The sequence below is a fragment of the Rhincodon typus genome, chromosome 8, assembly GCF_021869965.1.
Source record: "Rhincodon typus isolate 14 chromosome 8, sRhiTyp1.1, whole genome shotgun sequence".
Classification (NCBI taxonomy): Eukaryota; Metazoa; Chordata; class Chondrichthyes; order Orectolobiformes; family Rhincodontidae; genus Rhincodon; species Rhincodon typus.
The window spans coordinates 12066948-12081996 of NC_063339.1; the positions used below are offsets into that span (position 1 = coordinate 12066948).

The 15049-nt window shown below is 44.3% G+C and overlaps 1 protein-coding gene across 2 annotated transcripts in view; it reads left to right on the forward strand.

Annotated features, from left to right (window-relative positions):
* The first annotated feature begins 221 nt into the window (after window positions 1-221).
* znf410 (zinc finger protein 410) overlaps window positions 222-15049 on the forward strand; it is a 44421-nt gene continuing 29593 nt past the window's right edge. The window contains exons 1-3 of one of the 2 annotated variants that reach the window (XM_048599821.1): window positions 222-369; window positions 3663-3752; window positions 10656-10706. In XM_048599821.1, coding sequence (XP_048455778.1) covers window positions 10674-10706 — 33 coding nt within the window. In that variant the 5' untranslated portion in view covers window positions 222-369; window positions 3663-3752; window positions 10656-10673. Of the gene's footprint in view, window positions 370-2516; window positions 2535-3662; window positions 3753-10655; window positions 10707-15049 lie in introns of those variants that run through there. The other variant, XM_048599822.1, reaches the window with a different exon arrangement.

The window sequence follows — 15049 nt, forward strand, 5'->3', positions numbered from 1 at the left end:
GGCGGGGAGGGGAGTGAATGGAAGGGGAGACGTAGGTGGAGGGGACGGGAGTGAATGGAAGGGAAGATGTAGGTGGAGGGGAGGGATAAGGAGGACTGAAGCGCATTTCGATAGGACTCTGGCAGCGTGTGCTTTGTGTTGTTCGGCTTCCCGTAGCCTGGGGATCCCGAATGTAGCGATGTGTGTGGGGTGGGGGGTGGCGCAGGCGCAGTGCAGACACATCCGCTCCGTTACCGCTAGTGGGGGCTTGGCGCTGAGAATTGCGTGTATCTCGGGGGGTGGGGGTAAGGGGGGGGGGGGGTTGGGGGGGGGGGGAAGGTCCTGCTCCATGACCTCCACCCATTCACTGAGTGGCTGTGCTGTTAATCTGTAAGTCTGTCGTGACCTTTATCAGCTTTTCATTCAGCTCAATGAGAGGGAACAGTTGTTATTTTGTATATCCGTGTTGTTGATTCTTTTTAACTAAGGTATCATTAGAAACCATGTTTCAAAGGGTATTCCTTCTTTTCGAGGTCTCGATTTATTTTTCCTCGACTACTGTAACTACATTTCTCCCACCCCCCACCCTCTGTAGTTTCGAACCTCTTTCGTTAATCTCCTGCATGTAGGAAGTAGTACTGAGTCTGATCATCAACTAAACTGGGGTTAAGAGCAGAAAGGAGGTGTACTAGGTATTTCAGGCCATGGAGCCTGAGCCTACCCTGCTTAAGGCAGGCTTTGGTACAGGTGGTCAGATTGGGGCAGTAAGTGGTTTAAAATAATTGTTTAAAAGAATTAGTGTGAGGGAAGGGTTGGGATGGGGGAAGAGGGAGGGAGAGAGAATTTGATTTCTGTGGAAGGAATGAATTGTTAGGATCTGGTTTACTCTTTCAAAATAGGGTGAGGAAGGCAGGTCTGTGAGGCACTTCAAAAAAGACTAGTTGAGATCTTTGAGGTGCCAGCACTGACACAGTGGATCAGATGGCTTGCTGTTGCAATTTTTGATTCTATAAAAGGTGAAATACATTTTTAAAAATTCATTCACCGGTTGATATTTTTAGTCAACCTGTTCAGATATGTTGTGACACACTTCTGGCGTGTATGGGACTTGAACCCCGGTCTCTGGCCCATTACCATGGTGCCACAAGACTCCTTCGTTCATAGGGTTTTTTTAAATGATCACTGTTCAGGGATTTAATGATACACCTTTCGAGAAATTTAGTCTTGAACTTGGGTCTTCTGGCTCAGGTAGGGGTGCCACAAGAGCCTTTCAATCATAAGATATAGTGTCTCTGACAAGTACAATATTTAATGTCCATTCTAACGGCCAAAAGTGATGGTGAGCTGCAAGATTTAGGTTGTTGGGGAGATAATTCCAGGATTTTGACCTAGTGACAGTGAAAGTTTTTAAGACCATAAGACATAGGAGCAGAAATTAGGCCATTCGGCCCTTCGAGTCTGCTCCGCCATTCAATCGTGGCCGATAAGTTCGTCAACCCCATTCTCCCACTTTCACCCCGTAAACCTTGATCCCCTTGATAATCAAGAACCTATCTATCTCAGTCTTAAATGTACTCAATGACCTGGCCTCCACAGCCTTCTGTGGCAGTGAATTCCATACATTCACCACTCTTTGGCTGAAGAAGTTTCTCCTTATCTCCATTTTAAAAGGTCTCCCCTTTACTCTAAGGCTGTGCCCTCACGTCCTAGTCTCTCCTACAAATGGAAACATTTTCTAGTGCCTATTTTGCTGCTGGATGGTCTGTCCAATTTTATTTATCTTTGACTTTTTCGTAGCTATTTGATACATTTCAGAGGGCAGTTAAAAGTCAACTATGTTGCGGGTTTGAAGCCATAGGCGAAACTGGTTAAAGATGGCAGATTTCCCTTCCAGAAGGACAAGAGTGAACCAAATTGGTTCTTCCTTTATTCATTCATGAGATGAGGGCGTCACTGGCTAGGCAGCATTTATTGCCCATCCCTAGTTGCCCAGTGGTCAATTGACAGTTAACCACATTGCTGTGGGACTGGAGTCACATGTAGGCCAGACCAGGTAAGGATGGCAGTTTCCTTCCCTAAAGAACATTAGTGAGCCAGATGGGTTTTTTTCCGACAATTGGCAATGGATTTACGGTCATCATTAGATTGTTAATTCCAGATATTTATTGAATTCAAATTCCACCATCTTCCGTGGCAGGATTCGAACCAGGTCCCCAGAATGTTGTCTGGTCTTTGGATTAACAGTCCAGCGATTAATAACACTAGGCCATTGCCTCCCCACATTTTATGACAATCTGATGTTTTATGATCACTATTATCAAGATTAGATTTTTATTCCAGATTTATTAGTTAATTTAAATTTCTGAAATTGCTGTGGTGGGATTTGAACTCGTATCTCTGGAACATCATGATGAAGATGTTGAACAGGAAAAGGTCAGTTTGTCCATGTGGCCTTTTCTCTCATGATGAAGCCTTGTTTCTCAAGTCAGATAACTCCTCACATCCTTTGGTGCGATTGCTTTCCTTGGAAGAGGTCAAAAAACAATTCAGAAAGTGTAAGGTTCAGAGCATTTGTTTGTTTGAAGTCATTTGTCTATATTGTTCTGACTCACTCACTTGGATGGGACCATGGTTCCTCAGTTCATTCTAATCTTTGATATCTCTCCCATTCACCATTAGTTCCGTGTGTCCCATCGGTGTAATGTCGTCTGATTGCTTGATCTTGAGGATGTTGAAGGCATCTTAATATAGCCCCAATCCTATCCTCACCCATATCCACACATTTGCATACAGATTGCTGAACAGTGATCAGAACTGTGACACTTGACTGATCCGCTGCCCCTGCTGCCCCACTCCTCCCAAACGTTTAATCTGCTAATGATATGCTGATGTGTTTTCTACTGAACTTGTTTGTTCTTTTTGACATCAGTAAACTGATTAGAGAATGAACCGGGGATCTTTTCAAATCAATGCCACTGCAGTGTTTAATTTATTCTTAAATGAAAGAAACAGTTGGTATTTGCACAATGCCTTTAATGTCCTCATTTCGTATTTTAAAAAGCTTTGTGGCCAATTAATTACTTTTGAAGTGCAGCCAGAGTTGTGATGTTGGAAATGCAGCAGTCAAATGCAAAATTATTCAAACAGGCTTGTACAATGACCAGATTAACTGTTTTGGTTGAGGCATGAATATTGGCCCAGAAACTCACCTATTTGCCTCTGCAAACGCCATGGGATCTTTTGCACCCACATGTGAGGACAGAGTGCCCTAGTTTAATCTCTCATCTGAGAGAATGCACCAGCAGTGCTCCCTCAATATTGCATTGGGAATGTCAGCCTGAATTGTGCTCTCAGGGCTGTGGAGTGGGGTTTGAATCCACAATCTTCTAAGTCATTGATACCAACAGAACCACAGCTGATGCTACTGTTTTGGGGCAGCAAGTTTGGGTGAAAGTGCTGAAGCAACGAAGCTGAGTGGGTTGTTTTCTCAGAGTAGGGCTAGCTTATGTTATTTAGGATAGTGTACAGGGACTATGCCATCCCTGATCTGCGAGTAAAGTGTTAATGCTAATATTGCTTGTCTGAGAAGGAGCGTGTTGTTACCGACATCTGCTTTGAGCACAGTAAAATGCCAATTTGGTTATATTTTATTTGTTTAGCGATTTCTAATATTTCTGTTTCAGAGAGGGCATGCTCAAAAACACGTGAAGATCAGTAAAGTGTATTAATGCAAAGTATCCTCACTGAAGAAATCATCTTCCTGTATAATTGAGGTAAGGGATCGCCTTCTGAGGAAGGGTCACTGGACCCAAAACGTTAACTCTGTTTTCTCCACCACAGATGTTGCCAGACCTGCTGAGCTTTTCCAGCAACTTTGTTTTTGTTCGCCTTTGAAAAGACTGTCCAAATCCGAAAGTACGTGATTTTAGATATCAGAGTAATGCAGGTTCCATTATGTGCTATTATGGAGTGAATGCCTTGAAATGAAAACATTGCAGGACTGTGCAGAAGCAGCAGGGAGTGAAATTTATTATTCAAATCCTTTTAGAGGATTGCACAGGCTTGATGGTCTCAATAGACTACTTTTGCAGTTCTAGAGTACTGTATACAGGATTGCTCGTCTTATTTAAAGAACAATGTAAAAGACTTGGAAGTAGCTCAGAGAAGGTTTATTTTTTACTCACTTGTGGGACGTGGCCATTGCTGGCTGGGCCTGCATTTGTTGCCCGTCCCTAGTTGCCCTTGAGAAGGTGGTGATGAACTTCCTTCTTGATCCACTGCTAGCCACGTGGTGTAGGTAGACCCACAATGCCCTGAGGGTGGGAATTCCAGGATTTTGACCCAGCAGCAGTAAAGGAATGGAAATACATTTCCAAGTATGGATAGTGAATGGTTTGGAGGAGAACTTAGGGGTAGTGGTGTTCCCACGTATCTCTTGCCCTTGTTCTTCTAGATGGAAGTGATTGAGAGTTTGGAAGATGCTGTCTAAGTTTCTTGGGTGAACTTTGCAATGCGTCTTGTAGGCAGTACTCACTGCAGCTACTGAGTGTTGGTAGTGGAGGAAATCATAGAATCCCTACAGTGTGGGAGCAGGTCAGTCAGCCCATCGAGTCAACACTGACCCTCTGAAGAGCATCCCACCCAGACCCTATGCCCATAACCCCGCACATCCTATGGCAAATCTACCTAACCTTCACATCTTTGGTAGGAAGTGGGAGGAAATTGGAGACACGGGCAATGTGCAGACTCCTCACAGACAGTCACCTGAGGGTGCAATTGAACCTGGGTCCCTGGCTCTGTGAGGCAGCAGTGCTAACCAGTGAGCCAATGTGCCACCCAAATGGATGCATGTGGATGTGGTGCCAGTCAAATAGGCTACTCTGTCCTGAATGGTGTCAAGCTTCTTGAGTGTTGTTGGAGCTGCACTCCTCCAGGCAAGTGGGGAGTATTCTGTTACACTCCTGACTTGTGCCTTGTAGATGGTGGACAGACTTTGAGGAGTCAGGAGATGAGTTACTTTTCGCAGTATTCCTAGCTTCTGGCCTGCTCTTGTAGCCACTGTGTTAATGTGGTGAGTCCAGTAAATTTCTGATCAATGGTAACCCCGAAGGTGTTGGGCGTGAGGTATTCAGTGATGGTAACATGTTTGAATGTCAAGTGAGGGTGGTTAGATTATCTGGTCATTGTCTGGCATGTGTGGTGCAAATGTTACTTGCCATTGTCAAACCAACCCTGGATGTTGTACAGATCTTGCTGCATTTGAATGTAGTGTTTCAGTATCTGATGAGTTGTGCAATCATTGGCAAACATCCCTTATGATGGAAGGGCCTAGGACACTACCCTGAGGAACTCCTGCAGTGATGTCTTGGAGCTGAGATGACTGACCACCAACGACCAATACCATCTTCCTATGAGTCAGCTATGACTCCAACCACCAGAGAACAAAGAACAAACAAAGAACAAAGAAAATTACAGCACAGGAACAGGCCCTTCGGCCCTCCAAGCCTGTGCTGATCCAGATCCTCTATCTAAACCTGTCGTCTGTTTTCCAAGGATCTGTATCCCTCTACTCCCTGCCCATTCATGTATCTGTCTAGATACATCTTAAATGACGCTATCGTGCCCGCCTCTACCACCTCCGCTGGCAACGCGTTCCAGGCACCCACCACCCTCGGCGTAAAAAACTTTCCACGCATATCTCCCTTAAACTTTTCCCCTCTCACCTTGAAATCGTGACCCCTAGTAATTGAGTCCCCCACTCTGGGGAAAAAGCTTCTTGCTATCCACCCTGTCTATACCTCTCATGATTTTGTAGACCTCAATCAGGTCCCCCCTCAACCTCCGTCTTTCTAATGTAAATAAACCTAATCTACTCCACCTCTCTTCACAGCTAGCACCCTCCATACCAGGCAACCTCCTGCTGAACCTCCTCTACACCATCTCCAAAGCATCCACATCCTTTTGGTAATGTGGCGACCAGAACTGTACGCAGTATTCCAAATGTGGTCAAACCAAAGTCCTATACAACTGTAACATGACCTGCCAACCCTTGTACTCAATACCCCGTCCGATGAATGAAAGCAAGCCGTATGCCTTCGTGACCACTCTATCCAACTGCGTTGCCACCTTCAGGGTACGATGGACCTGAACATCCAGATCTCTCTGTGTATCAATTTTCCCCAGGGCTTTTCCATTTACCGTATAGTTCGCTCTTGAATTTGGCTCTTCCAAAATGTATCACCTTACGTTTGCCTGGATTGAACTCCAACTGCCATTTCTGCTGCATTCTCCGACAGTCCCCTTCACTATCTGCTGCTCCACAATCTTAATGTCATCTGCAAACTTGCTAATCAGTTAGTGTCATCTGCAAACTTGCTAATCAGAGAGTTTGCCCCCTGATGCCCATCGATTCCAGTTTTGCTAGGGCTCCTTGATGCCACACTCAATCAAATGCGTCCATGATATCAAGAGCAATCCCTCTCATCTAACCACTGGAATTTTGCTCTTTGTCCATGTTTGAACCAAGGCAGTAATGAGGTCAGGAGTTGGGTGGCCCTGGCAGAACTCAAACTGCACGTCTCTGACAAGGTTATTGCTGACCAGGTGCTGCTTGACCGCTCTGTTGATGACACCTTCCATCACTTACTGATGACCAGGTAGACTGATGGGGTGGTAATTTGCTGGGTTGGATTTGTCCTGTTTTTTGTGTACAGGATGTACCTGGGCAATTTTCCACATTGCTGGGTAAATAAGAGTGTTGTAAGTGCACTGGAAGAGCTGGACTAGGGGAATGGCAAGTTCTTGTCACAAGTCTTCAGTACTATTGCTGGAATGTTGTCAATGCCAATAGCCTCTGACCAAATCTTGCTATCATGTGGAGTGAATTAAACTGGCTGAAGTCTAGTATCTGTAATGCTGGGGACCATTGGTGGACGGTGAAAAGGATAATCCACTTGGCACTTCTGGCTGAAGATTGCTGCAAGTACTAAGCCTTATCTTTCGCACTGATGTACTGGGCTCTTCCATCATTGAGGATAGGAATATTTGTGGATCCTCCTCCAACACAATGACTGGATGTGGAAGGACTGCAAAGCTTAGATCTGATCCATTGGTTGTGGGATAATTTAGCTCTGTCTATCACTCGCCGCTTATGCTGTTTGGCATGCAAGTAGTCCTGTTTGGTAGCTTCATCAGGTTGACAGCTTATTTTTAGGTATGCCTGATGCTGCTCCTGGCGTGTCCTCCTGCACTCTCCATTGAGCCAGGGTTGATCCCCTGGCTTGATGGTAATGGTTGAGTGGGGGATATGCCAGGCCATGAGGTTACAAAATTGTGCTTGAGTACAGTTCTGCTTTGACATCCCCAAGCGCATCATGGATGCCCAGTCTTGAGTTGCTAGATCTGTTCAAAGTCTGTCCCATTTAGTGTAGTGATAGTGCCACACAACAGGATGGAGGGTATTCTCAATATGAAGGCAGGACTTCGTCTCCACGAGGCCTATGTGGTGGCCAATCTTACTGATACTGGACAGATAACATTTCCTCAGAAGGCAGGAAAGGGCTTGTATCCTTGAGGTTAGAAGGATAAGAGACGAATTGATGAAAACAAATAAGATCCTGAAAGGTATTGACAACATACCTGTGGAAAAGATGTTTCTGCTTCTGGGAGAACTTAGCATTAGATATCACCATTCAAAAATCAGGGGTCAGCCATTTAAAGTCGCAATGAGACAAATATTTTATTTGAGTTAACAAGGTGTAGAGCTGGATGAACACAGCCGGCCAAGCAGCATCAGAGGAGCAGGAAAGCTGATGTTTCAGGTCGAGACTCCTCTTTAGAAATGGGGGACGGGAAGGGGATTCTGAAATAAATAGGGAGAGAGGGGGAGGTGGATAGAAGATGGATAAAGGAGAAGATAGGTGGAGAGGAGACAGACAGGTCAAAGAGGTGGGGTTGGAGCCAGTGAAGGTGAGTGTAGGTGGGGAGTTAGGGAGGCGATAGGTCAGTCCAGGGAGGACGGACAGGTCAAGGAGGCGGGATGAGGTTAGTGGGTAGGAGATGGGGGTGGGGCTTGAGGTGGGAGGAATGGTTAGGGAGGCGGGGACGAGCTGGGCTGGTTTTGGGATGCAGTCAGGGAAGGGGAGATTTTGAAGCTTGCGAAGTCCACATTGATACCCTTGGGCTGCAGGGTTCTTCTGATGCTCCTCTGCTGCTTGGCCTGCTGTGTTCATCCAGCTCTACACCTTGTTATCTCAGATTCTCCAGCATCGGCAGTTCCTACTATCTCTGTAACAATTTTATTTGAGTGTTGTTACTCTTTGGAACCGTTTCTCGAAAGGGGCATAGAGTATAAGAGCAGGGAGGTGATATAGAATTTATAAAAGACACTTGTTAGACCCCCATCTGGAGTATTGTATACAATTATGAATGCCACATGATAGGAAAGATTTGAATGCATTGGAGAGAATGTAAAAGTGATTTACTAGAATGGTTCCAGGGATGAGTAACTTCAGTGATGAGGATAGATTTGAAGAAGTTGGGACTGTTTTCCCTGGAGAGAAGGAGGATGAGAGGAAATCTGATTGAGGTGTTCGAAATCATGAGCAGCTGGACAGAATAGATAGGGAGAAACTGTTGTTGCTTGTGAAAGAAACTAAAAGAAAGGGCTTGGTTTTAAAGTGAGGTGCAAATGAAGCAAGGGTGATGTGAGAAATTACAGAGGGATCTTGATCAGATGGAGAAGTGGGTTGAGGATTGGCAAATGCAATTCAATACTGATAAGTGTGAGGTGTTGCACTTTGGAAAGTCAAACCAAGGTAGGACTTACATAGTAAATGGTAAGGTCCTGAGGAGTGTTGTGGAACAGAGGGACCTAGGAGTACAAGAGACATAGTTAATTGAAAGCAGCGTCACAGGTGGTCAGGGTGGTGAAGAAGGCATTTAGCATGCTGGCCGTCATCAGTCAGACATTGAGTATAGGATTTGGGACATTATGTTACAGTTCCGTAGGTCGTTGGTGAGGCTGCACTTGGAGTATTGTGTCCAGTTTTGGTCACCCTGTTATAGGAAAGACATAGTTAAACTACAAAGTGTGCAAAGAAGATTTACGAGGATGTTGCCAGGACTAGTAGGCCTGAGTTTGTAGGGAGAGGTTGGCCAGGATAGGATTTTATTCCTTGGAACATAGGAGAATGAGGGGGCAACCTTGTTGAGTTGTATAAAATCATGAGGGGCATGGATAAGATGAATGCATATAGTCTTTTTACCAGGGATGGGGAATTGAAAACTAGAGGGCATAGGTTTAAGGTGAGAGGGGTTAGATTTAAGAACGACCTGAGGGGCAACTTCTTGATGCAGAGAATGGTGCATATATGGAATGGGCTGCCAGAAAAAGTGGTTGAGGCAGTAGCAACATTTAAAAAACACGTGGATAGGAACATGGATGGGAAGGGTTCAGAGGAATATGGACAAAATGCAGGCAGTTGGAACTAGCTGAGTGTGCAGCATGGATCAGTTTGGGCTGAAGGACCTGGTTCCGTGCTGTATTACTATATAACTCTATGAAAAAGAAATTCACACACTGATTAGTTAGGGTATGGAATGCGCTGCCTGAAAGTGTGGTAGAAGTAGGTTCAAATGAGACATTCAGGAATACATGGCATGATTATTTGGATGGTGTCCAGAGATACAGGAAAAAGGCAAAAGATTAGCATTGAATAATAGAACTAGTGCAGGCACAGTGGGCGAATGATCACCTTCTCTGTTGTAATTCTGTGATTCTGTGGAAAGGTGGTGGAAACAGAGTCCTTGAATCTTTTTAAGACAGTGATGGTTGGTAGTTTTGTTATAAAAATGTGAGTGAAAAGTTATCGGGCTAGGTAGGAATGTGGGGTAATCAGATCAGTCATGATCTCATTGAATGGCAGAGCAGGCTCCTTTGGGGCTACTCTTCTTAATTTGTTCTGTGGTCCTGCGTGAATGCCCAGCAGAATCCAGGGGAGCACAAGAGATAGATAGTTGGTCTGGGTTGTTTCTGCATGTTGCGGGGATACTGTGCAAGGTGAGTAGAGACAAAAACAGAAATTGCTGAAAAACTTCAGCAGGTCTGGCAGCATCTGTGGAGAGAAATCAGAATTAATTTTTCCGGTCAAGTGACCTTTCCTCAGATTGTCTCTGATTTACAGTACCTGCAGTTCTTTCAGTTTTTATTAAGATGAACAAAGATTTGTGTACACTTGAGGCACTACAGAATGGGCAGTGACCCTCAATGGGATACAGTTAATTTCTACACTAACTTTCCCAAGAGGTCATTATGCACATGTATGCCTCGATGGTGATTTTTCTCCTGTCTTTCAAGTTAAGGGTGTCTCAGTTGCATCTTCCCAGTCATCCCAAACTTCCATCAGGGGTATCCGGGTAGGGAGCCAGTGTGTGATTCTTGATTTGTTTCTTTTCCCGCTCCCTTCTATCCCTTCCCTTTTTCCCTAATACATGATATTGAGGTTAAGTTAAAGTATACTCTGAGCCCCCAAATGCTGAGATCAGCTAATCTAGAACAGACCATAGCTACTTGTGCTCTGTAGCTCAATGATGGAAATCACTGACACATCAGCAGAGTCTTTGCTTTTTTATTGCTAAAACTCTAAAACAACAGTGCGTGCTGCTTCTCTTTACAGAAATCCGAGGTTGAATCTATGTTGTCAGATGAACTAGAATCCAAGCCTGAGGTGAGTTGCAACAACTCTCTTAATTTATTGATCCATGTTTGCAGTTTGTATTTCTTTGATTATTCAATGAAAACCCCTTAGCATTCACAACCTCAGGGTGTCCTTAAGTACTTTACGATTGAAGTATTCGAAATGTTTTTGAGTTGTTGTAGTATAGGAAAAGTGGTAGCCGAATTGTGAACAGCAAAATCCCGTGAACAGCAAAAGACAATTTTGTGTATTTAATCTGGATTTTTGGGGCTCCACTGGATGGGTCATTGTTTATTGTCCATCCGGATTACCTGTGAGAACGTGGTGGCGAGCTGCTGCTTTGAACCTTAACACAGCTTGTTGTAGGTGCATGCACAGTGCAACCACCGGAAAAGTGAGACTGAGTACATTTTTAGACCTATGTGCTGACAAGTGCCCAGGCCCTACTGGACGCCATCCTTGGATCTTAAAGGAGAATCAGCTAGTAAGATAGTAAATTCTTTTTTTTTTAGAATCCCTACAGTGTGGAAACAGGCCCTTCGGCCCAACAAGTCCACACCGACCCTCTGAGCATCCCACCCAGACCCATCCCCCTATAACCCACCTAATCTAAATATCCCTGAACACTATGGGCAATTTATTCATAGCCAATTCACCTAACCTGCATGTCTTTGGACTTTGGAAGGAAACCGGAGCACCCGGAGGAAACCCACGCAGACACGGGGAGAATGTGCAAACTCCACACAGACAGTCACCCAAGGGTAGAATTGAACCCTGGTCCCTGGCTCTGTGAGGCAGCAGTGCTAACCACTGAGCCACTGTGCCGCCCTTATAATAGCCAACCAACACAACACGCTGCCAGTGCAGGTGGCAGTGCCTCCTTGGAGACTGGAACCTGAATCACTCGGCCACACTACCACATTCATTGGGTTTAACTTCCCAAAACTCCCTTCTTTTGTGGAAGGTCCATTAGACTGGAATATTGTGACAATAACTTTTTTTAAAGTCAATAGGAAGCCAGAAAGCAGGAAACCAGAAAGTAGTGGTTGACTCTTAACTGCCCCTGAGCAATTAAGGATGGGCAGTAAATGCTGGACTAGCCAGCGACACCCTCATCCGGTGAATGAATTTTTAAAAAAGTTACTTTAACACCTCTCATAGGGAAAATGGAAGAAGTTATTAATGAAGACGTTATAGCAGGGCACTTGGATAATTTAAGGTAATCAGCAGAATCAACATGGTTTTGTGTAAAGCAACTCATGTTTGACCAATGTATTGGTGTTCTTTGAGAAAGTAACTTGTGCTGTGCATAAAGGGGAACTGAGGTTGTAAACTGGCTGAAGTACTGCACATAATTTCCAAAAGGCATTTGATAAGGTTCCATATCAATGGTTAATATTGAAAATAAAAGTTCATCATCTCGGGAGTAATGCATTGATAAGGATAGAACTTTTGGCTGGCTAGCAGAAAGCAGAGAGTAAGCATAAAGGGGTCCTTTTTAGGTTGGCAAGATATATTGAGTAGTGAGCGAAAGGGATTTGTGCTGTGACTGCTACTGTTTACAATTTATGTAAATGACATGGGTGAAGGAATGTAAAATATTAATGCTAAGTTTGCTGATGACCCAAAGATTGTTAGGAAGTTAGGTTGTGTAGAGAGTACCAAAAAATAGATTGGTTAAGTGAGTGGGGGCAAAGTTGTGGGAAATGGGGTATAATGGGGAGTGGGGAGGTGATGGCCTAGTGGTATTATCGCTGGACTGTTAATTGAGAGACCCAGATAATGTTCTGGGGACCTGGGTTTGAATCCTGCCACGGCAGATGACAGAATTTGAATTCAATAAATATCTGGAACTAAGAGTCTAACGATGACCATGAATCCATTGTCGATTGTTGGAAAAACCCGTCTGGTTCACCAATGTCCTTTAGGGAAGGAACCTGTCATCCTTACCTGGTCTGGCCTATATGTGACTCCAGACCCACAGCAATGTGGCTGACTCGTAACCGCCCTCTGGGCAATTAGGGATGGGCAATAAATGCTGCTTGGCCTGCGACACCCTCATCCCATGAATGAATTTTAAAAAAAAGTGGGAAGATGGAATTGTCCATTTTGACAGGAAGGATAAAACAACATTATGTAAAAGGCAACAATTTTTTTTGTTCACTCATGGGATGTGGCCATCATTGGGTGGCCAGCATTTATTACCTGTCCCTACTTGCCCTTGACACGTTAGTGGTGAGCTGTTTTTTGAACTGCATGTGATGTAGGTAGATTGTATACCTCTGAGATCTAGAGGGATCTGGGAATCCTTGGACATGAATTCCTGCAGGAAGATATAAAGGTACAGCAAGTAATTTTTAAAGCTAATAGCATGTTATCATTTATTGCAAGGGGAATTGAATACAGAAGTATGGAGGATATGCTTCAGTTATATAGGGTACTGGTGAGACTGCATCTGGAGTACTGAATGCAGTATTAGTCACCGTATTTGCTTTGAAGGCATTTAAGAGAATTAATTCTTGAAATGGACTTGTAATGTAATGAGGAAAAGTTGATGATGAGTGGCTTGGAGACTTGAAGGTGTTGACGTTGCCATGTCTCTTCTGCCCTTGCCCTTCCAGATGGTAGTGGTTGTGGGTTTGGGAGGGGTGGTCTGTAGAACCTTGGTCAGTTTGTACAGTTCATAGAGTCGTACAGCATGGAAACAGACCCATGCCGACCATGTTCCCAAACTAAACTAGTCCCACCTGCCTGCATTTGGCCCATACCCCTCCAAACCTTTCCTATTCGTGAACTTATCCAAATGTCTTTTAAACGTTGTAACTGTACCTGCATCCACCAATTTCTCTGGCAGTTCATTCCACACTGTGTTTAAAAAAAAAAGTTGCCCTTCCTGTACTTTTTAAATCTTTCTCCTCTTGCCTTAAAAATATGCCCTCTAGTTTTGAACTCCCCCACCTTAGGCAAAAGATCTTGGCCATTCACCTTTTCTAAGCCCCTCATGATTTTGTTCAACCTCAATAAGGTCACCCCTCGACCTTCAGTGCTCCAATGAAAAAGACTCAGCCTATCCAGCCAATTTTTATAACTCAAATCCTCCAGTGCTGGCAACATCCTGGTAAATTTTTTCTGAACCCCCTCCAGTTTAATGATATGCTTCCCATATCAGGGTGACCAGAACTACATACAGTACTCCAGAAGAGGCCTCACCAACGTCTTGTACCACTTCAACCTGATGTCCCAACTCAAAGGTCTGAGCAATGAAGAAAAGCATGCTAAACACCTTCTTAAGCACCCTGTCTACCTGAGGTGCAAATTTCAAAAAATTATGTACATAATTCCCTGCGCCTCTTTGTTCTACAACATTACCCTCACTTCTACCAAGCGCTGCGATTGGAGGTAGTGGATATTTGTTGATGTGGTGTTCATCAAATGAGTTATTTTCTCCTGAGAGCATCAAGTCTCTTGAGTGTGATGGAACTGTGTTCATCCAGACGAGTGGAAAGTACTTCATTACACTCCTGATTTGAGCCTTGTAGACGGTGGACAAGCTTTGGGGTGTCAGAAGATGACTGACTTGATGCAGGATTCCTAGCCTCTGACCTGCTGTTGTAGCCACATTTATGTGGCTAGTCCAGTTAACTTTCTGGTCAGTAGTAATCCCAAGGATGTTGATGGTAGGAGATTCAGCAGTGGTAATGTCATTGAGTGTCGAGGGGCTATGGTTTGATTCTCTTGTTGGAGGTGACTATTGCTTGGGACTTGTGTGGCACAAATATCACATGCCACTTGTCAGCCTAAACTTTGCTATTGTTCAGGTCTTGCTGCATTTGTACATGGACTCTTCAGTAACTGAGGAGTTGTGAATAGTGCTGAACCCTGTGCGATCATCAGCACACATTCCCACTTCTACCCTTATGATGGAGAGAACGTCATTGATGAAGCAGTTGAAGGTGGTTGGACCTAGGATGTTACCCTTAGGAATTCCTGCAGTGATGTCCCGGAGCTGGGATGACTGGCCTCCAACAACCATCTTCCAATGTGCCAGGTATTACTCCAGAAGCAGAGACATTTCCCCCAGATTCCCATCAGCTCCAGTTTTGCTAGTTAATATATTTTAGTGATTTTGATCAAGGAATAAATATCTGTTAGGACACTGCTGAAAGCTCTCATTTTCTTTATCAAAGAATGCCATACTGATTTTTACATCGGTCCAAAAGGCAAACTGGGTCTTGATTTGAAGTGTGTTCCAAAAGGTGGTGTCTCTGGCAATGCACCACTCTCTGAGTACTCCATTGAAGTGTCAGCTGAGATTATTTATACAATTTGTTGATCCCATGACTTTCTGACTCCCAAGACAAAAGCACTGCTGC